The sequence below is a fragment of the Carassius carassius genome, chromosome 4 (assembly GCF_963082965.1).
Source record: "Carassius carassius chromosome 4, fCarCar2.1, whole genome shotgun sequence".
Lineage (NCBI taxonomy): Eukaryota > Metazoa > Chordata > Actinopteri > Cypriniformes > Cyprinidae > Carassius > Carassius carassius.
The window spans coordinates 14595510-14610842 of NC_081758.1; the positions used below are offsets into that span (position 1 = coordinate 14595510).

Below are 15333 nucleotides of genomic sequence, written 5' to 3' on the forward strand. Positions count from 1 at the left end.
CTGGAGAAAGTACACTCTTTTTGGCGTTTAGTCTCAAACCCAGCTCCCCCATGTGTGCGAGAACGACATCTCGATGTCGAACCGCCATCTGCTCTGATTGAGCTAGAATCAACCAATCGTCGATATAATTTAGAATGCGGATGCCCTGCATACGGAGGGATACCAGAGCCGCATCTACACATTTCGTGAACGTGCGGGGTGAGAGTGCGAGGCCAAAGGGAAGTACTCGATATTGATAAGCTTTGCCCCCGAAAGCGAACCTCAGAAACCTCCTGTGTTGTGGAAGGATGGATATGTGGAAGTATGCGTCTTTGAGATCTATTGTGACAAACCAGTCCTCAGATCTGATTTGAGCTACCACCTGATTGACAGTGAGCATTTTGAACTTCAGTGGCATAACTGAGCGGTTCAGGAGACGTAAGTCTAAGATCGGACGCAACCCCCCATCCTTCTTTGGAACTATGAAATACCGGCTGTAGAATCCGGATTCCCTGTCTAGAGGAGGGACCACCTCGATGGCCCCCTTCCTTAATAGGGTATTCACTTCTTGTTCCATAACCAGAGCCTGCTGGGGGCCGACCACAATCGGTGTAACCCCGTTGAACTTCGGTGGTGGATGACCGAACTGAATGCAATAGCCTCTTTCTATTGTACGCAGGACCCACTGAGATACATTTGGCAGTAGCTTCCACGCTGCTAAATAATCTACTAAGGGAATCAGTCTCTCGAGACTGACCTCTGGTGTAAGAGGCCCCCGAAGGGGCGGCGAGCATCCCAGCTCCGCTGCGCTCACGGGCGAAAATAACTGGGAGTAGCGCTCGCTGGAGGCCGCTGCGCCCTGAAACTCTGGCAGGGTTGGCAGGCCGACCTCCTGAGGGCACTGAGGTGAGGCGGGCACCGTATAATGAGGTGGACCGCGCTCTACCCCAGCAGGGGCTGCCCTCTGGATCCTGGCGTCAGGATCTTTTCGTCGAGGACTTCCGGGCTTCAATGACAGATCTTAAATCGGCTTTCGCCCTAGAAGCCCCCGACTCAGAGCGTCGCTGGGGCCCTCGGTCCCGACGTGGGGGAGCACGAGCGGCGACACTCTGTTTCTGTACTTCCCGGTATGAGGAGCCGGTATGTGGCGTGGTCATCTCCCGCCCAGATGCACCACGAGAGCGACGAGGGAGGATACTCTGGAACGACGCCGCCTGTTTGCGTGCCTCCTGGAACCTGTCGACGACAGTGTTGACTGTGTCGCCAAACAGGCCCGAGGCTTGAAGCGGGGCGTCCAGGAGGCAGACCCTGTCTCTTTCCTTTATCTCTGACAGGGTCAGCCACAAATGCCTCTCCGCGGCCACTAAGGCTGCCATAGACCGCCCAATTGCGCGAGCGGTCTCTTTAGTGGCGCGGAGGGAGAGATCAGCGGTCTTTCTGAGTTCTTCTATATCCCCAGACTTAATCCCCTCCCCCTCATCGACATCTCTCAGCAGGTCAGCCTGATAAGCTTGAAGGACTGCCATAGTGTGAAGGCAAGCCCCAGCCTGACCTGCTGCCACATAACCTTTGCCCACTAGCGATGATGAAACTCGAAGAGGCTTAGTGGGCAATGTCGGAGCCTTAAGAGACGATGCCGAACCGGGCGACAGATAGCCCGCGAGCGTCTGTTCGACCCGTGGCATCGCTCTATAACCCCGCTCTCCAAGCCCCATCACGTTGCCATAATATAGTGAATCGGGGCCGAAGAGGCGGGTTGAATAAGGGTGGTTCCACGATCTCGACAACTCATCGTGGAGATCGGGAAAATATGGAAGGCTCCGACGTGGAGGTGGTTGCCTCGGCCGCAGAAAGCGTTCGTCTAGCTTGCTTCTCTGCGGCTCGGTTTGTTTTTCAGCAGGCCATTCGATTTTTAATTTATCTACTGCTCGCGTAACCACCTCCAACAGCTCCTCATACTGGGGCGACAGGGGTGGCGAATCCCCAGCAACCGACTCCACATCGACCTCCTCGGAGGAAGAGAGGTGAAGAGTTGATCCCTCACCCTGGGGGGAAGAAACCGACGAGCGTGCTTCCGAACCCAGGGTTTGGGCGCCGGATCTGGCAGATAAGGAAGGAGATAAGGACTGGCCCGTCTCCATTCCCTCTGACAGATCCACCTGCGATCCCCACGAGTGCAGCAGCCGCTCTGCCTCGGCAGAAGCGGGGCCAGCACCGCGAGGAACGCTGGTGAAGGCTCCCTCCTCGAAGAGAGCCCTCCGGGATCGAAGTGTCCGCATTGGCAATCGATCGCAATGCGGACAGTCGGCCCCCTCGAGAGCCGACTCAGCGTGCTTCGATCCCAGGCAAGCCACGCACAGACTGTGTGTATCCCCGCTCGTAATGTAGCGAGGACAGGGAGGAACACACAATCTATAACGTGGCTTGGAATCACCCTTCATATGTTTGGTCTTTTGCTTTAGTTTTGGCATATTGAGCTGTTTTAGCGATCTTTTAATGGCTAAGGGACAGACAACAATAAATAGGACCAACGGGACAGACTTTTGACATGCACACACAGAGCGCTTGCTGACAGACGCGAAGCTGAGGCCAGCTGCACGGCACGTGCTTTTATAGCTTCCTGGTCGCTACGTCACCCCGCCCGTGACGTCACGCCTTTCCGATGGACGGATTGCACACGATATTCAGAGTCGGTCTCGTCAGGGACGTTCCCCAAAGCGCTAGACGCAGCTCGAGTTCCTGAAAAGGAACTATGTTTACGTAAATATAAAGTATTTATAGATATGAAATCTGAACATATCCCTGTAAAGGCGGGCGTACACGGTGCGAATTCGGATGGTCGGAAGATCGTATGTCCACGCACACGGCACGAGTGAGTTTATCTGAAAATCGTACGGACGAGATGATATACGACACGATTTTACAACCTGCGAATTTCAGAAGCAATCGCACGAAGTTGATAGACGCGTTCGACTTGAAGCACCGCTGCACGCACAGAAGAAGGTATGACATTAAAGTACCGCGAGAGCGCTAAGAGAGCACACATATCCAATGCATTCGAATCGCTCTCGCGGTACTTTGATGTCATACAGGTGATGTCATTCTGTGCAGCGCTGCTTCAAGTCGAACGCGCCTAATATAAGTGCTCTCCCTCTCTCATAACTGCATATAAAATATTGATACAAGCTGTGACTGTTTCCTACACGTACATGTTATTTTTCAGCAATGGGAAACCGGGACGTTTGGTCACCCTGTGTGTGTGTTCTTGTAGGTTTATAAATATCTGAAATAGGTATTACAATTTAAACAATTCCTGTGCCCTCGTAAACCGAATGGCTTTTAAAAAAAAATACGGTGTTTAATAGAAATTTTAAACATGCATTTTCCGTAATGGATAGAGGTAGTGTATGGGGATATACAGTATAGAATACTGTTACGTCTATGAGTCCCTGTAAACTACATATCCGTGTGTGTGCGAGAGAGAGAGAACTAAAAAGCATGGTACACGTTGCTAGAAACCTCATACAGCGCTCGCTGTTCCTGTCAGACTTCAGCGAGTTTATCCTCCTGGTCAATAGTCCACATTCGCCGTGGCGCTATCCTGTTCATGTTTCTTCTTCTGTGCTTTTCCTAGTTCGTGATCGTCAACTTCAGATAACTCAACAAATCAGCTCGTTCAACCGCACACATCTCACGAATTCAAACCGATAGCTCACGAACTTTTTAGACATGTTTAAAAATGATCGTGAGGTCGGGAAGTGCTCGTAAGCCACTCTGCTCGGCTCGTAATTCATCGCAAATGATACGAGCCGCGACCATACGAGCATACGCGATTTCCACACGATTGAAAAAAAAAAATCGCATGCGAACTCGTACGACAGCAAAAATCGCACCGTGTACGCCCTCCTTAATTGTTACAGTTAGGGTGTGTGCTAACGTAGGAATAAAGCGCTCGAGGAGGGTCTTGATCATATGAGGAGTTTACTCAACATCGAAGGAGATAACAGACAATATACTACACTTTAACATCATTACATCACAATACCTTAACTTACAATAATCACGGACGAGGAAGAACTGAACAGACAGGGTATTTGAGCACACAGGAGCTAATGAGGGAACTATAGACAGGTGGGGATCAATCAATTAACTAAACAAGAACAGGGAAAAGACCAAATAAGGAAACAGACAGTCCATGAACGTAACAGTAATGCTTGTAATATCTTTTAATACTTGTATTTAGTACATTTGAATAGCACTCTGTTTATGCAGTGCACATATGGGTGACATATATCTAAATAGATGTGGGTGTTTACATCCCCTAAAGTCAGAAAAAAAAAACCTGACAGCCTCGAGATTCACAAGAAATTCACACTTCTGTCTTCTTCTCTCCAGTTCCTGCAGACAAACTGCGCCTGTACATCTCCTACTGGATAGAGGTGAGATCCTGCATCTAAGCACCGACCCACTCGTTCTCTGCTCACGGCACATTGTGCTTAACACTGTGCTCTGCACTACAAATCACGTGTGATGTAATGTGTTTTCCATCGAAGCGTCGGCCCGACAGGATGGCCTTGTGGTAAACATTTACAGGATGTAAATGTTGTGCGGCTGTTAAATGGAGGGCCTCTTGTTCCTGAGGTTTGCGTCACATATTAGAGCCTTTAAAGCTGCTCTTTCTCTCCAGAGTAAACGTGCCTGAAAGACGTAGCCTGCTCACTCGAGCAAACACATTCATCGACCCAGCCATCTGCCCATCTCCCTGACAACACCTCACACACACACACACACACACACACACACACACACACACACACACACACACACACACACATAGATATGAATGTGTGAGTATGATTGCATCCCTCATATGCCATTCTCCTGCATAACAGCGCATGACATTGAGGTTTCTTTAGAGAGATGTTCTTGTATAGGCGGAACCTGCTTTTAAAAACATATTTTTCCTCAGATTTATAAGACTGGGATGTGTAATTCTGTCCTTGCTCTCACATAAACCAGATTATTTCATAATCAATCCCTCAATGTGGCTTACATACTGTCTTTGTGTGTCTCTGTAGAGGACCGAATGTCTGTTCAGCCTGGAAGCCTTTTCATCCGAGCAGAAGAGGAGGGTCGTTCAGTGTCTGAGAGACAATATTGACAAGCAGCTCACCCTGAGGGACAGAATAGGCCCCGACCAGGTACTAAATCAAACACAAGCACAATCGCTCGCAAAAAAACCCTCTTGGGTCTCGCTTTTAACCACTGCACGTCTGCATTTCTCCAGCAGTTATGGAGCATTATCGCTCAGGAGAGAGGCTGGTCTAGCTTCTGCAAAATTACCTTGCATTTCAAGAGCTTCATCATTATTTAATTTCCCTCTCTTGCCCTCCCTTTAAAGTTAGCATGAAACTGTTTTGCTTTTGCAATTTGAAATAATCTGAGTGAAACAGGATATTCAATGAGAAAAAAAAAAAAACGAAGGGCAGTATTTTTTATGTGGTTGCAAGGAAGAGGTTGAAAATAAAAGGCCTCGATGACATCAGCTGTAAAGGAAAACCGTTTCAGAGGTGGAGCAAATTATTACAGTTTTATCAAAGATTGTGCAAACAAAATTCACTCTTTAAAATAATATGCGCAATACAAGTAATATGTATTGAAGACCCCATGGTATAAGATGTATATCTAATTTCTTATAATTTTTTCATACAGGATGTAAATGTTGTATATCATATTATATGTAGATACTGTAGACAGATATTTTGTAGAAAACAAAATGCGGGTGAGTTTAGTTAAGTCATAGTAATGAACCATGATTTGCTAGTCGGTAGAGGTGCAATTTTAAAATAAAACGAAGTAGTTTTCATCAATATTTGTGTTGATTTTAGCAGACTGTTATGTGACAGATGCTCGCTCCACTCCATATAGTGCACGTAGCAGTTAAACATAGTGTTTGTTCCTCTGTTTCTTATTCATGCTCTCTCTCACTTTCTCCACTCGGGTGGGCGACTGACATCAGGAGAGCAGCGACATCATCATCAGACTAGCACAAACAGACACGCGCATGTGACTGCGTGAAAGAGAGGGAGAAAGAAAGAGTGTAGAGAGAGAAAACAGGGCTGTTGTAATGCATGCTAGTATGGTGGAGGACTACATTACTTGTTTGTAGGGACAATTACTTACGAAGGTGAGGTCACTTACATGTTGCTTTCTGCATGTTCTGTCTGTATGTGCCTTGTGCTTTTGCAGTGTGTGATATAGTAAATAGAGTTTTTTTTCCTCTATAGCACCTTCAGTGTGATCTTATTGGCAAAAGGGATATTTAAGGTGTGTTAGTAAGATGTTTGAATTCGTTTTGAAATATGTAAGTTTAAATAATATGAATTGTAACTTAACATGACACAAGATAGAAGCGTGACTATAGTGTGAAGTTAGAGTAAAAGCATATATGTTATAATGTAATAATCTTGGTTAATGCACAGAGGGTTTAACATACACTTGAGTGAGCATCATAAACATATAGACTCATATTAGCAATTCTCGTTTACCTCTTCGTGTCTTTGTATCTTCTGTGCTGTGTCTTTAAAGAGCATCTGAGCTTGTGTGTCAGTCGTGCTGCCTGCAAACTACTATGTGACTGATTAGATGTGTAGGGTGCATGAATACATTAACCTTTCCCTCTTCAATAGGAGATGTAAAATACAATAGTTTTTTTCACTCTTTCATTTTCTCTTTCTGCTTTCCCATATCCTTTCTTTTTTTAAACATAGCATCTGTTGGGGATCAGAAAAATAAATAAATAAAAATAAGTTGTAGACCAAAATAACATGACAAAATTGATTGCAATTAATAATGTTTAATACTGGAGTCTCTGAAACCCCAAACATAATGGAGGATGGTTTATGGTTAAGTATAAGTTTTTATTAAACATGAGGGGAAGTGTGGGTTTTTTATATGATGAGTAATGATTCATCTGCAGTGTTTGTGAATGACAACTGCATAAATAATTTGATTATTTACTTAAGGACTTGGCATAGGCTATTATTCAGTTTGAATGATGTGTAATTCTGTGTTTTTCCCGCTCCAATATATTTATTTTTAAATCTTACTCGTATATACTGTATAATTATTTAAAATAAATATGTATAATATATTTAAAATGCATTTGAATTTTTGCTGTATGTTGATTTTCATGACACAGTAGTGTTTTATGTTTTCTTACAATGCACAATTCTGTATTGCTTTCCCCATTTACAGCATAAATGATTTTACAGTGTATAAATGATTTGAAATAAAGTACATTTTTAATTGGAATAAAGTATATTTATTATTTGTTATGTATCATGTTTTTCATTTAATTAAATATACATTATTTTTATGTACATACATTTAAGACTGCTCTAGCGATTTTTGGATTCACAAGTGCCAAGACATGAGAGCTTTTTACGCAATTTTTTATATATTTTTTTATCAACCGCTTTTCTTCAGTCTTTTTATTCATAAAGTAGTAGGCATTTTTAAATCCAGAGCCATTTGTAAAATGTTGATTTCAGTTGTATATTATTGACAGATGCTGGAACCAAAAGCAGCTGAACAGGCTGATCTGGGTCTGCTGGGCTTCAGCCCTCACAGTGTGTCTGAGCCCTGTTCCCCATCATGCCCCTCTGCATCGCCCATCATGAGAAGAACCAACTGCAGCTCTCCAGCTCAGCGGCTCTCATACCCAGACCAGCACTGCAGCACCGGAGACGCCAACCAAACCTCTCCGACCTCTCGAGACGCCTGCAAACCTCCATACCTGCACACCGCAGAGATCTGGAAGGACAGACAGAAGGAGGTGAAAGGAGGTGGCCAAGAGTCAGAACTGGAGAAAAGGGAGCAGGGGGAGGGAGAGAGTGCTTCTGAGACCATCAGTGTTGGCGCCAGACCTACATCGTCATCGTCATCTTCCTCACCTCTAGTCATTCCCAGGCTGTGCCTGGATCGTTCCTTCAACACAGATGCTTTGACCTCACCGTCAACTGACGATGATGAAGAGGAGGAGGAGGAGGAAGATGATGAGGACACAGATGAAGGCTTTCTGAAAAGGAGGAGTATGGTGGAATCATCTCCTAGCAGTGGGCAGCTGAGCGGGGGCTTGTGTGTGCAGAGGTCCCTCCACAGACGGACGCACAGCGAGGGCAGTTTGCTGCAGGAGCCTCGGTCTCCTCGCTTCATCTCTGATCAGGCCATTGACTGCATAGAGGCCAAGCGGGAACCTTCAGAGCGCTGGGCGGTTCCCTCCCCGCAGACCCTGAGGAAAGAGCTCACCAAGAACGGAGGATCCGTCCACCAGATCTGCCTGCTCTTCACTGGAAGGAGGGTGTGTAGAAATTCAGCTTTATCAAATTACAAAAACCACAATTTATGTGAGGTCACTAGATTTATTTACAAAAAAAGGTTCTTTTGTCAAAACCTCGATGATGATTCAGACTCAAAAATATTGTAATTAGTAGTTGAATTTAGTTTCATTCATTCAAAATATGTCTTTTGTAAATCTTCCACAGGTTTGTGGCAAGCCGAACTGTAAATGTGACACAGGAAAAACTGGAGTCAAAAAGAAGAAATCCAAGAATTTGTGAGTCAAGCCATTTTCTTCGGAGTGAATCGCATTAAAACTGTCAAGATATGTATGTCACCCCATGATTAGGGTTATACCAACAAAATCATTTTGCATTATAGAAATGAGAATTATCATAAAAATGGCTCATTATCATGAAAATAATGTAACAAAAAAACATAATGGTCCTACAAATAGTCAATTTTCTTCACACAAAACAGAATTTCTTGTTTGTTTTTTTCTTTTGATTTTAGGTGTATCTGGACTGTTTATTGACTGCTATATATATAATGTTTTTCATTTTCAGAAAAGTATAGTATACATTATTCTTTTCTATTAAAATCAGAAGGTCCTACATACAGGCTTAAAGGAATAATTCACCCAAAAATGAAAATTTGCTGAAAATGTACTCACCTTCTGGCCACCCAAGAAGCAGATGAGTTTGATCATTGCCAAAAATCTGCAGAAATGTAGCATTACATCTCTTGCTCACCAGTGGATCCTCTGCAGTGAATGGGTGCCGTCAGAATTAGAGTCTAAACAGCTGATAAAAACATCACAATAATCCACAAGTAATACAATCAACTCCGGTCCATCAATTAAACTTCTAGCAAACGGAACTACATGTTTGTAATACATTTTCAAACAGTTGCTTTCAGCTAAAATATGAGTCCTCTATCCATAATATTGTTTCTCCTTAAAGATGTATTTGTTTTATTGGTGAGCAAGTGATGTAATGCTAAATTTCACAAAATCTGTACTAATAAAAAATAATGATAAATCTGCATCTCAGATGGCCTGAGGGTAATTTTTCAGCAATTTTTTTTTATTTGATTTATTCCTTTAATTTTCTTTATATAAAATAGTAAGCATTGTAGCCATGTAACCATGAGATGGTTGGTTTAAGTGATGTTGATGTAATGTTTTCCATTCTCAGGTTTGCAGGAGGAAAGCATTATTTATGCTTTTACTATCTGTGTTCCTCCTACAATAAAGCTCACTGCTATAACCAGAATACATTTCCTCCTAGAAGCACTTGAGTGAACACTTAGCTAATAAATCACCTGATGTGACGCCTTTTGTCTCGTCACACAGGGCCAAAGACATGAAAAACCGACTGACTTTTCTGCGGAAGAAGACCAACGACAGACATGGAAGCAATCCAGCCAGCAAGCTTGAGAAAGTCCTCAAGTCAGACAAGTGAGTCCACGTGATTGTTTCCTCTTTCACCCGAACAGACCCCCGGCACACTGCGTTGTGTGTCATATCCATATCATCGTTTTTAAGTATTGAGAGTCATTCAGCTGAGCTTTGATGTATGATTGTTGAGTGTGCAATCAAAACAACAGTGATGTTTTTGAGTTATTGAGTAGATGGCCTATTTTGTGCGCTATAATTATCTGTGAATGGGTCATTAGTGTGAGTCATGGCTTTGTTGACCGCTCTGTCTGCTCATCTACAGACCGATTCCAGAGGAAGCTCTCAGATGGGCAGAGTCACTTGATTCACTGCTTTCTCACAAATGTAAGATATGTCTCATTCAATATGACAGCTGTGTTGATCTCTGCACCGGAGCAGCCGTTACTGCTGTTTTAAACCATGCATTTTATCCACATTAACCTCTGCTCCTGGATCCAAATCCAGATTTACCCCAGATTCTCTTCAGCACTTATTCTGCGTTTTCTAATAAGCATTAGAGTATTCTTTTCTCCCCTTCTTCAGATGGGCCAGTGGTTTTCCGCTCCTTCCTGCAAACAGAGTTTAGTGAAGAGAATCTGGACTTTTGGTTGGCCTGTGAGGACTTCAAGAGGATCAAATCACTGTCCAAAATGGCAACCAGAGCAAAGAAGATATTCACGGAGTACATCTCCATACAGTCCTGTAAAGAGGTAAGATGGAGAAACAGGCTTTTTTTCAGGCTTTCATATTAAGAATCCCAGCTCATGTTTATTTATGAATTCTGCAAAAAGAAGAAATAATGCAACTGAGTTGACAAAATGAAAAATTATATTTCTTAGTTGACTTGTTTTCAGCAATAATATATCCAGTTTTTCTTGGCAAGGTTTTTTTTAAATTTTATTTGCAATTTGTAATTGATTCCAGAAAGCAGATGTGCCAGAAAACCAATCCAAAATGAATATTAAAGTGTCCTAAGCAGACTCTTGTTTTATTTCCAAGGTTAATCTGGACTCGTACACCAGGGAGCACATCAAGGAAAACATGGAGAACATCTGTGCAGACTGCTTTGACCTGGCTCAGAGCAGAATCTTTGGACTAATGGAAAGAGACTCATACCCTCGATTCCTCCGCTCTGACATTTACCTGGAGTTAACCAACCAAAAGAGACCCAGCTCTGTTACAGATCCGTCTTAAAGCTATGACGACAAACCGTAGACGTTGAACTATTTAGATCAGTATTGCTGGAGACATAGTAGAACAGGACGTGTCTACAATCACATAATCCACTGATGCACAGCTTCATATTGAAACGTCACTCAATTAAGTACCTTGGAGAGCTCAGCCCGATGGATCATTGTGTGGACAGGTTTTAGATGCTTCTGTGCTGCACCCTGTTGGACGGTTGTGGCAATAAGATGACAATATCGTGTTATGAATATGCTGGAAATGTTGACTCAAATCTATTTGCCAGTGCCCAAAATGCCTTGCCACCTGATGACCCACTGGCAGTACAGAGAGGATGCAATGCATGATGGGTATAGAAAAAAGGGGAAATTTTGGTACCGTTTTGTTCAGCTTTACCAAGAGACTTTTCACTTTTCTTTCCTGCACAGACCTCAACATACTCCACTTTTACAAAGATCCTAGTGAGATGACATTGGATGAAACTAAGTATTAGTTAACATTAATGTCCTTTTTTATCTGAGTCGCAGCTGGCAGAATGTTTATATTCTCTCAATACTAATGACAGAACACTAATTTTTATTACTTTCAAGGGCTACATCTGTTCTTCATGTAGTGGTCCCATGGCTATAACCCCTTTAAGTGCAATATACAGTCGTGGTCAAAAGTTTTGAGAATTACATAAATATTAGTTTTCAAAAAGTTTGCTGCTAAACTGCTTTTAGATCTTTGTTTCAGTTGTTTCTGTGATGTACTGAAATATAATTACAAGCACTTCATACGTTTCAAAGGCTTTTATCGACAATTACATGACATTTATGCAAAGAGTCAGTATTTGCAGTGTTGGCCCTTCTTTTTCAGGACCTCTGCAATTCGACTGGGCATGCTCTCAATCAACTTCTGGGCCAAATCCTGACTGATAGCAACCCATTCTTTCATAATCACTTCTTGGAGTTTGTCAGAATTAGTGGGTTTTTGTTTGTCCACCCGCCTCTTGAGGATTGACCACAAGTTCTCAATGGGATTAAGATCTGGAGAGTTTCCAGCAAGGATATTGTGGCTACTAAGATTGCACCTAAATCAACAATTTATAGGATCATCAAGAACTTCAAGGAAAGAGGTTCAATTCTTGTAAAGAAGGCTTCAGGGCGTCCAAGAAAGTCCAGCAAGCGCCAGGATCGTCTCCTAAAGAGGATTCAGCTGCGGGATCGGAGTGCCACTAGTGCAGAGCTTGCTCAGGAATGGCAGCAGGCAGGTGTGAGTGCATCTGCACGCACAGTGAGGCGAAGACTTTTGGAAGATGGCCTGGTGTCAAGAATGGCAGCAAAGAAGCCACTTCTCTCCAAAAAAAAAAAACATCAGGGACAGATTGATCTTCTGCAGAAAGTATAGTGAATGGACTGCTGAGGACTGGGGCAAAGTCATATTCTCCGATGAAGCCCCTTTCCGATTGTTTGAAAAAGGCTTGAAATTTTGGGTCCATGGCCTGGAAACTCCCCAGATCTTGATCCCATTGAGAACTTGTGGTCAATCCTCAAGAGGCGGGTGGACAAACAAAAACCCACTAATTCTGACAAACTCCAAGAAGTGATTATGAAAGAATGGGTTGCTATCAGTCAGGATTTGGCCCAGAAGTTGATTGAGAGCATGCCCAGTCGAATTGCAGAGGTCCTGAAAAAGAAGGGCCAACACTGCAAATACTGACTCTTTGCATAAATGTCATGTAATTGTCGATAAAAGCCTTCGAAACGTATGAAGTGCTTGTAATTATATTTCAGTACATCACAGAAACAACTGAAACAAAGATCTAAAAGCTGTTTAGCAGCAAACGTTTTGAAAACTAATATTTAAGTAATTCTCAAAACTTTTGGCCACGACTGTACAATTAGTTATTCTTATTCATATTTCTTTAACAAAACAGTATATTAAAGGGGTCAGAAGTTTATATGTAAACATAAACACACACAACTGTACAAATGCTCTCCCAAAATGCATCACACAGGCTTATTAAGAAAACGAAAATGTGATTTTCTGATGTAAATAACAGAAGCCGAGATATATGGATTAATAGTTATAGTGATGCTAAAACTAAAGGTATTCTGTTTGTTGTCGTTGCTGTTAGATGGTTGATCACACATCAGAAACCAGAATAACATAACAAGAAGATGCCAGAGTTTCTGTTTAATAGTGGCTTAACATAGAGAAGCATGTGTTGTACATAGACGTATGTGTTCTGTGTTGATTAACACGTTTATTTACCAGATAGACTCATGTTTGGCAAATACAGTGTCAGTTTCCTCCTGCTTTCATCCTAACATTCTCCTTCCTTCTGTAATAATATATTTTGTATTTATTTGTGGGGACATATTTCACTCACCGCTGCCTTCATATTGTAACATATTGCATATTGCTTCATATTGCTCTCATCAAATAAAATGACATTCAAGCATGAGGGTGATGGGCTTTCTTTTTTTTTCTTTTTGCAAATTCTAATGTTTATATTATCATTATATTCTTGTTATGAGTACCATAGGATTTAAAAATATTGAATTAAGTGGTATTTACTTTAAAATTAAAGAGGAAAGGGAAATCTTCAAATAAAAAAAAAATATAATGTTAAAAACATATAGTATAAGAACTATATATACAGTACTGTGCAAAAGTCTTCAGCCACTACTATTTTCACCAACAAAAAATGGTTTTAAGTCAGTTCTTTCTATCAAAACATAGAAATAAGTGACTTAAAACCATTTTTTGTTGGTGAAAATACCCAGTGGCCTAAGACTTTTGCACAGTGCTGTACATGCATAAATTAATATATGAATAGGTTGTACACCTAAAAATCCCCAGAGGGCAGCAAAGCTCTAGATGCAATAATGCAAGTAATCCAAAACCTTCACTATTTAAAGTTCATTTAAATTGTATTCGATTTTATTGAAAGAAATTTGGATTAACTGAATGTAACAAATATATAAATAGAGTTAAAATATATAGAAAAAGACATTAAAGGTGCAATGTGTAATATTTACACATATCTATTGACAGAAATGCAATATAATATACATAACTATGTTTTCAGAGGTGTATAAAGACCTTACTTAATGAACCATTATGTTTATTACCTTAGACTGAGCAATTTATATTTACATACACCGCGGGTCCCGTTACATGGAAGTCGCCGCCATGTTTCTACAGTAGCACTTGACAGCAATGGACAAAATGCTCTACAGAGCGCGTTTCATCACTTTGTTGTTCTTGCGAATAAAACACTGACACAATGTTGAACAAGTACATTCATATTCGCAATAACACTGATTTATTGTATAATTAAGTACATATAATTCCTTGATTTACCTTTGTAAAGAAATCTCATTGCTCTCTGCTGTCTTTACCTGTGTCGGCCACCGTAGCTTCTCTAAAGAGAGGAGTGAGCGGGGGACTGAGCAGTTGGTTGCAATTTGCAACCTCACCGCTAGAATTTACACACTGCACCTTTAATAATAATTGTTAAAAATTGTTTATAAACATAGCTAAATAACTGTTTATTTAAATCTAAATCCAAATAACTGTCTGTTGTATTTGCTGATGAAATCAGAGATGGAGGCAAATATTAGGTGTGGGAGCACAGTCCTTCCTCTTACTTTTGTCTGGGTTTGACCCCCTCATGCAGCGGTTGAAGGTGTGGGACACACTCCTTTAAACTTGAAGCAAATGTTGTACAAAAACAAACTAAATGAAATGATCCGTTTATAAGAAAACAGCAACATAATTAGAGAAAAGTGAAAACCATGTTTTGCCTAATAAATAATGAAAGCTATTGATTTTGCACTGCCTCTGATCCAACCGTTTCTATGATCCATGCAGCTGTGTCAGCACAAGAAAAACTATTCACTGTATGCATACTTCTTTGACAGTGCACCAGTGTGTTTACACCACAACATGCTGACCCAGTAATGCATCTACAATTACTTGTAAGAGTTATTTCCCCAGGGCGGCTCTGTAGGTATAAAAGGTATAAAATATTTAGTCAGTAAAGGATCTACCCTTGTGCTTTACAGATGTATAAAATGAATAAATTTACTGTATATCCCAATTAGTAAGGCAGTCAATAAGAAAGCCTTTCTTTTATGTGCAACGAGGTTCCAAAAACAGATGTTCAGGGAACACAAATGATTTGTGCTGATGAATCATGCAGCTTCATCAATGACCATGTACTGTAGGTTAAGGAAAGCACTCACATATAGCACACACTCTCAGACAAGGTCAGGCAATAGGTCAAGTGTGTGATGGTGATGACGCACACAGTCCAAATGCCTTTACTATGAGGAGGATGTTTGCACATGGAGGTTGTCATGTAGAATGAAGCTTTAAATCTATCCAATAAATATGCATTT

At 41.7% G+C, this 15333-nt stretch overlaps 1 protein-coding gene and 1 long non-coding RNA gene across 8 annotated transcripts in view; one reads left to right on the forward strand and one right to left on the reverse strand.

Annotated features, from left to right (window-relative positions):
• Positions 1-11562, forward strand: part of LOC132137082 (regulator of G-protein signaling 3-like) — a 37321-nt gene extending 25759 nt beyond the window's left edge. For 4 of the 5 annotated variants that reach the window (XM_059547447.1, XM_059547449.1, XM_059547448.1 and 1 more), the window contains 8 exons: positions 4375-4418; positions 5058-5180; positions 7550-8341; positions 8526-8596; positions 9674-9778; positions 10041-10102; positions 10301-10467; positions 10757-11562. In XM_059547447.1, coding sequence (XP_059403430.1) covers positions 4375-4418; positions 5058-5180; positions 7550-8341; positions 8526-8596; positions 9674-9778; positions 10041-10102; positions 10301-10467; positions 10757-10951 — 1559 coding nt within the window. In that variant the 3' untranslated portion in view covers positions 10952-11562. Of the gene's footprint in view, positions 1-4374; positions 4419-5057; positions 5181-5911; positions 6167-7549; positions 8342-8525; positions 8597-9673; positions 9779-10040; positions 10103-10300; positions 10468-10756 lie in introns of those variants that run through there. The other variant, XM_059547451.1, reaches the window with a different exon arrangement.
• Positions 8192-15333, reverse strand: part of LOC132137139 (uncharacterized) — a 45470-nt gene continuing 38328 nt past the window's right edge. For 2 of the 3 annotated variants that reach the window (XR_009431786.1, XR_009431780.1), the window contains 3 exons: positions 9643-10457; positions 8993-9114; positions 8192-8330 (listed from right to left, as the gene is read on the reverse strand). This is a non-coding gene — a long non-coding RNA (uncharacterized LOC132137139). The remainder of the gene's footprint in view (positions 8331-8992; positions 9115-9642; positions 10458-15333) is intronic. The other variant, XR_009431792.1, reaches the window with a different exon arrangement.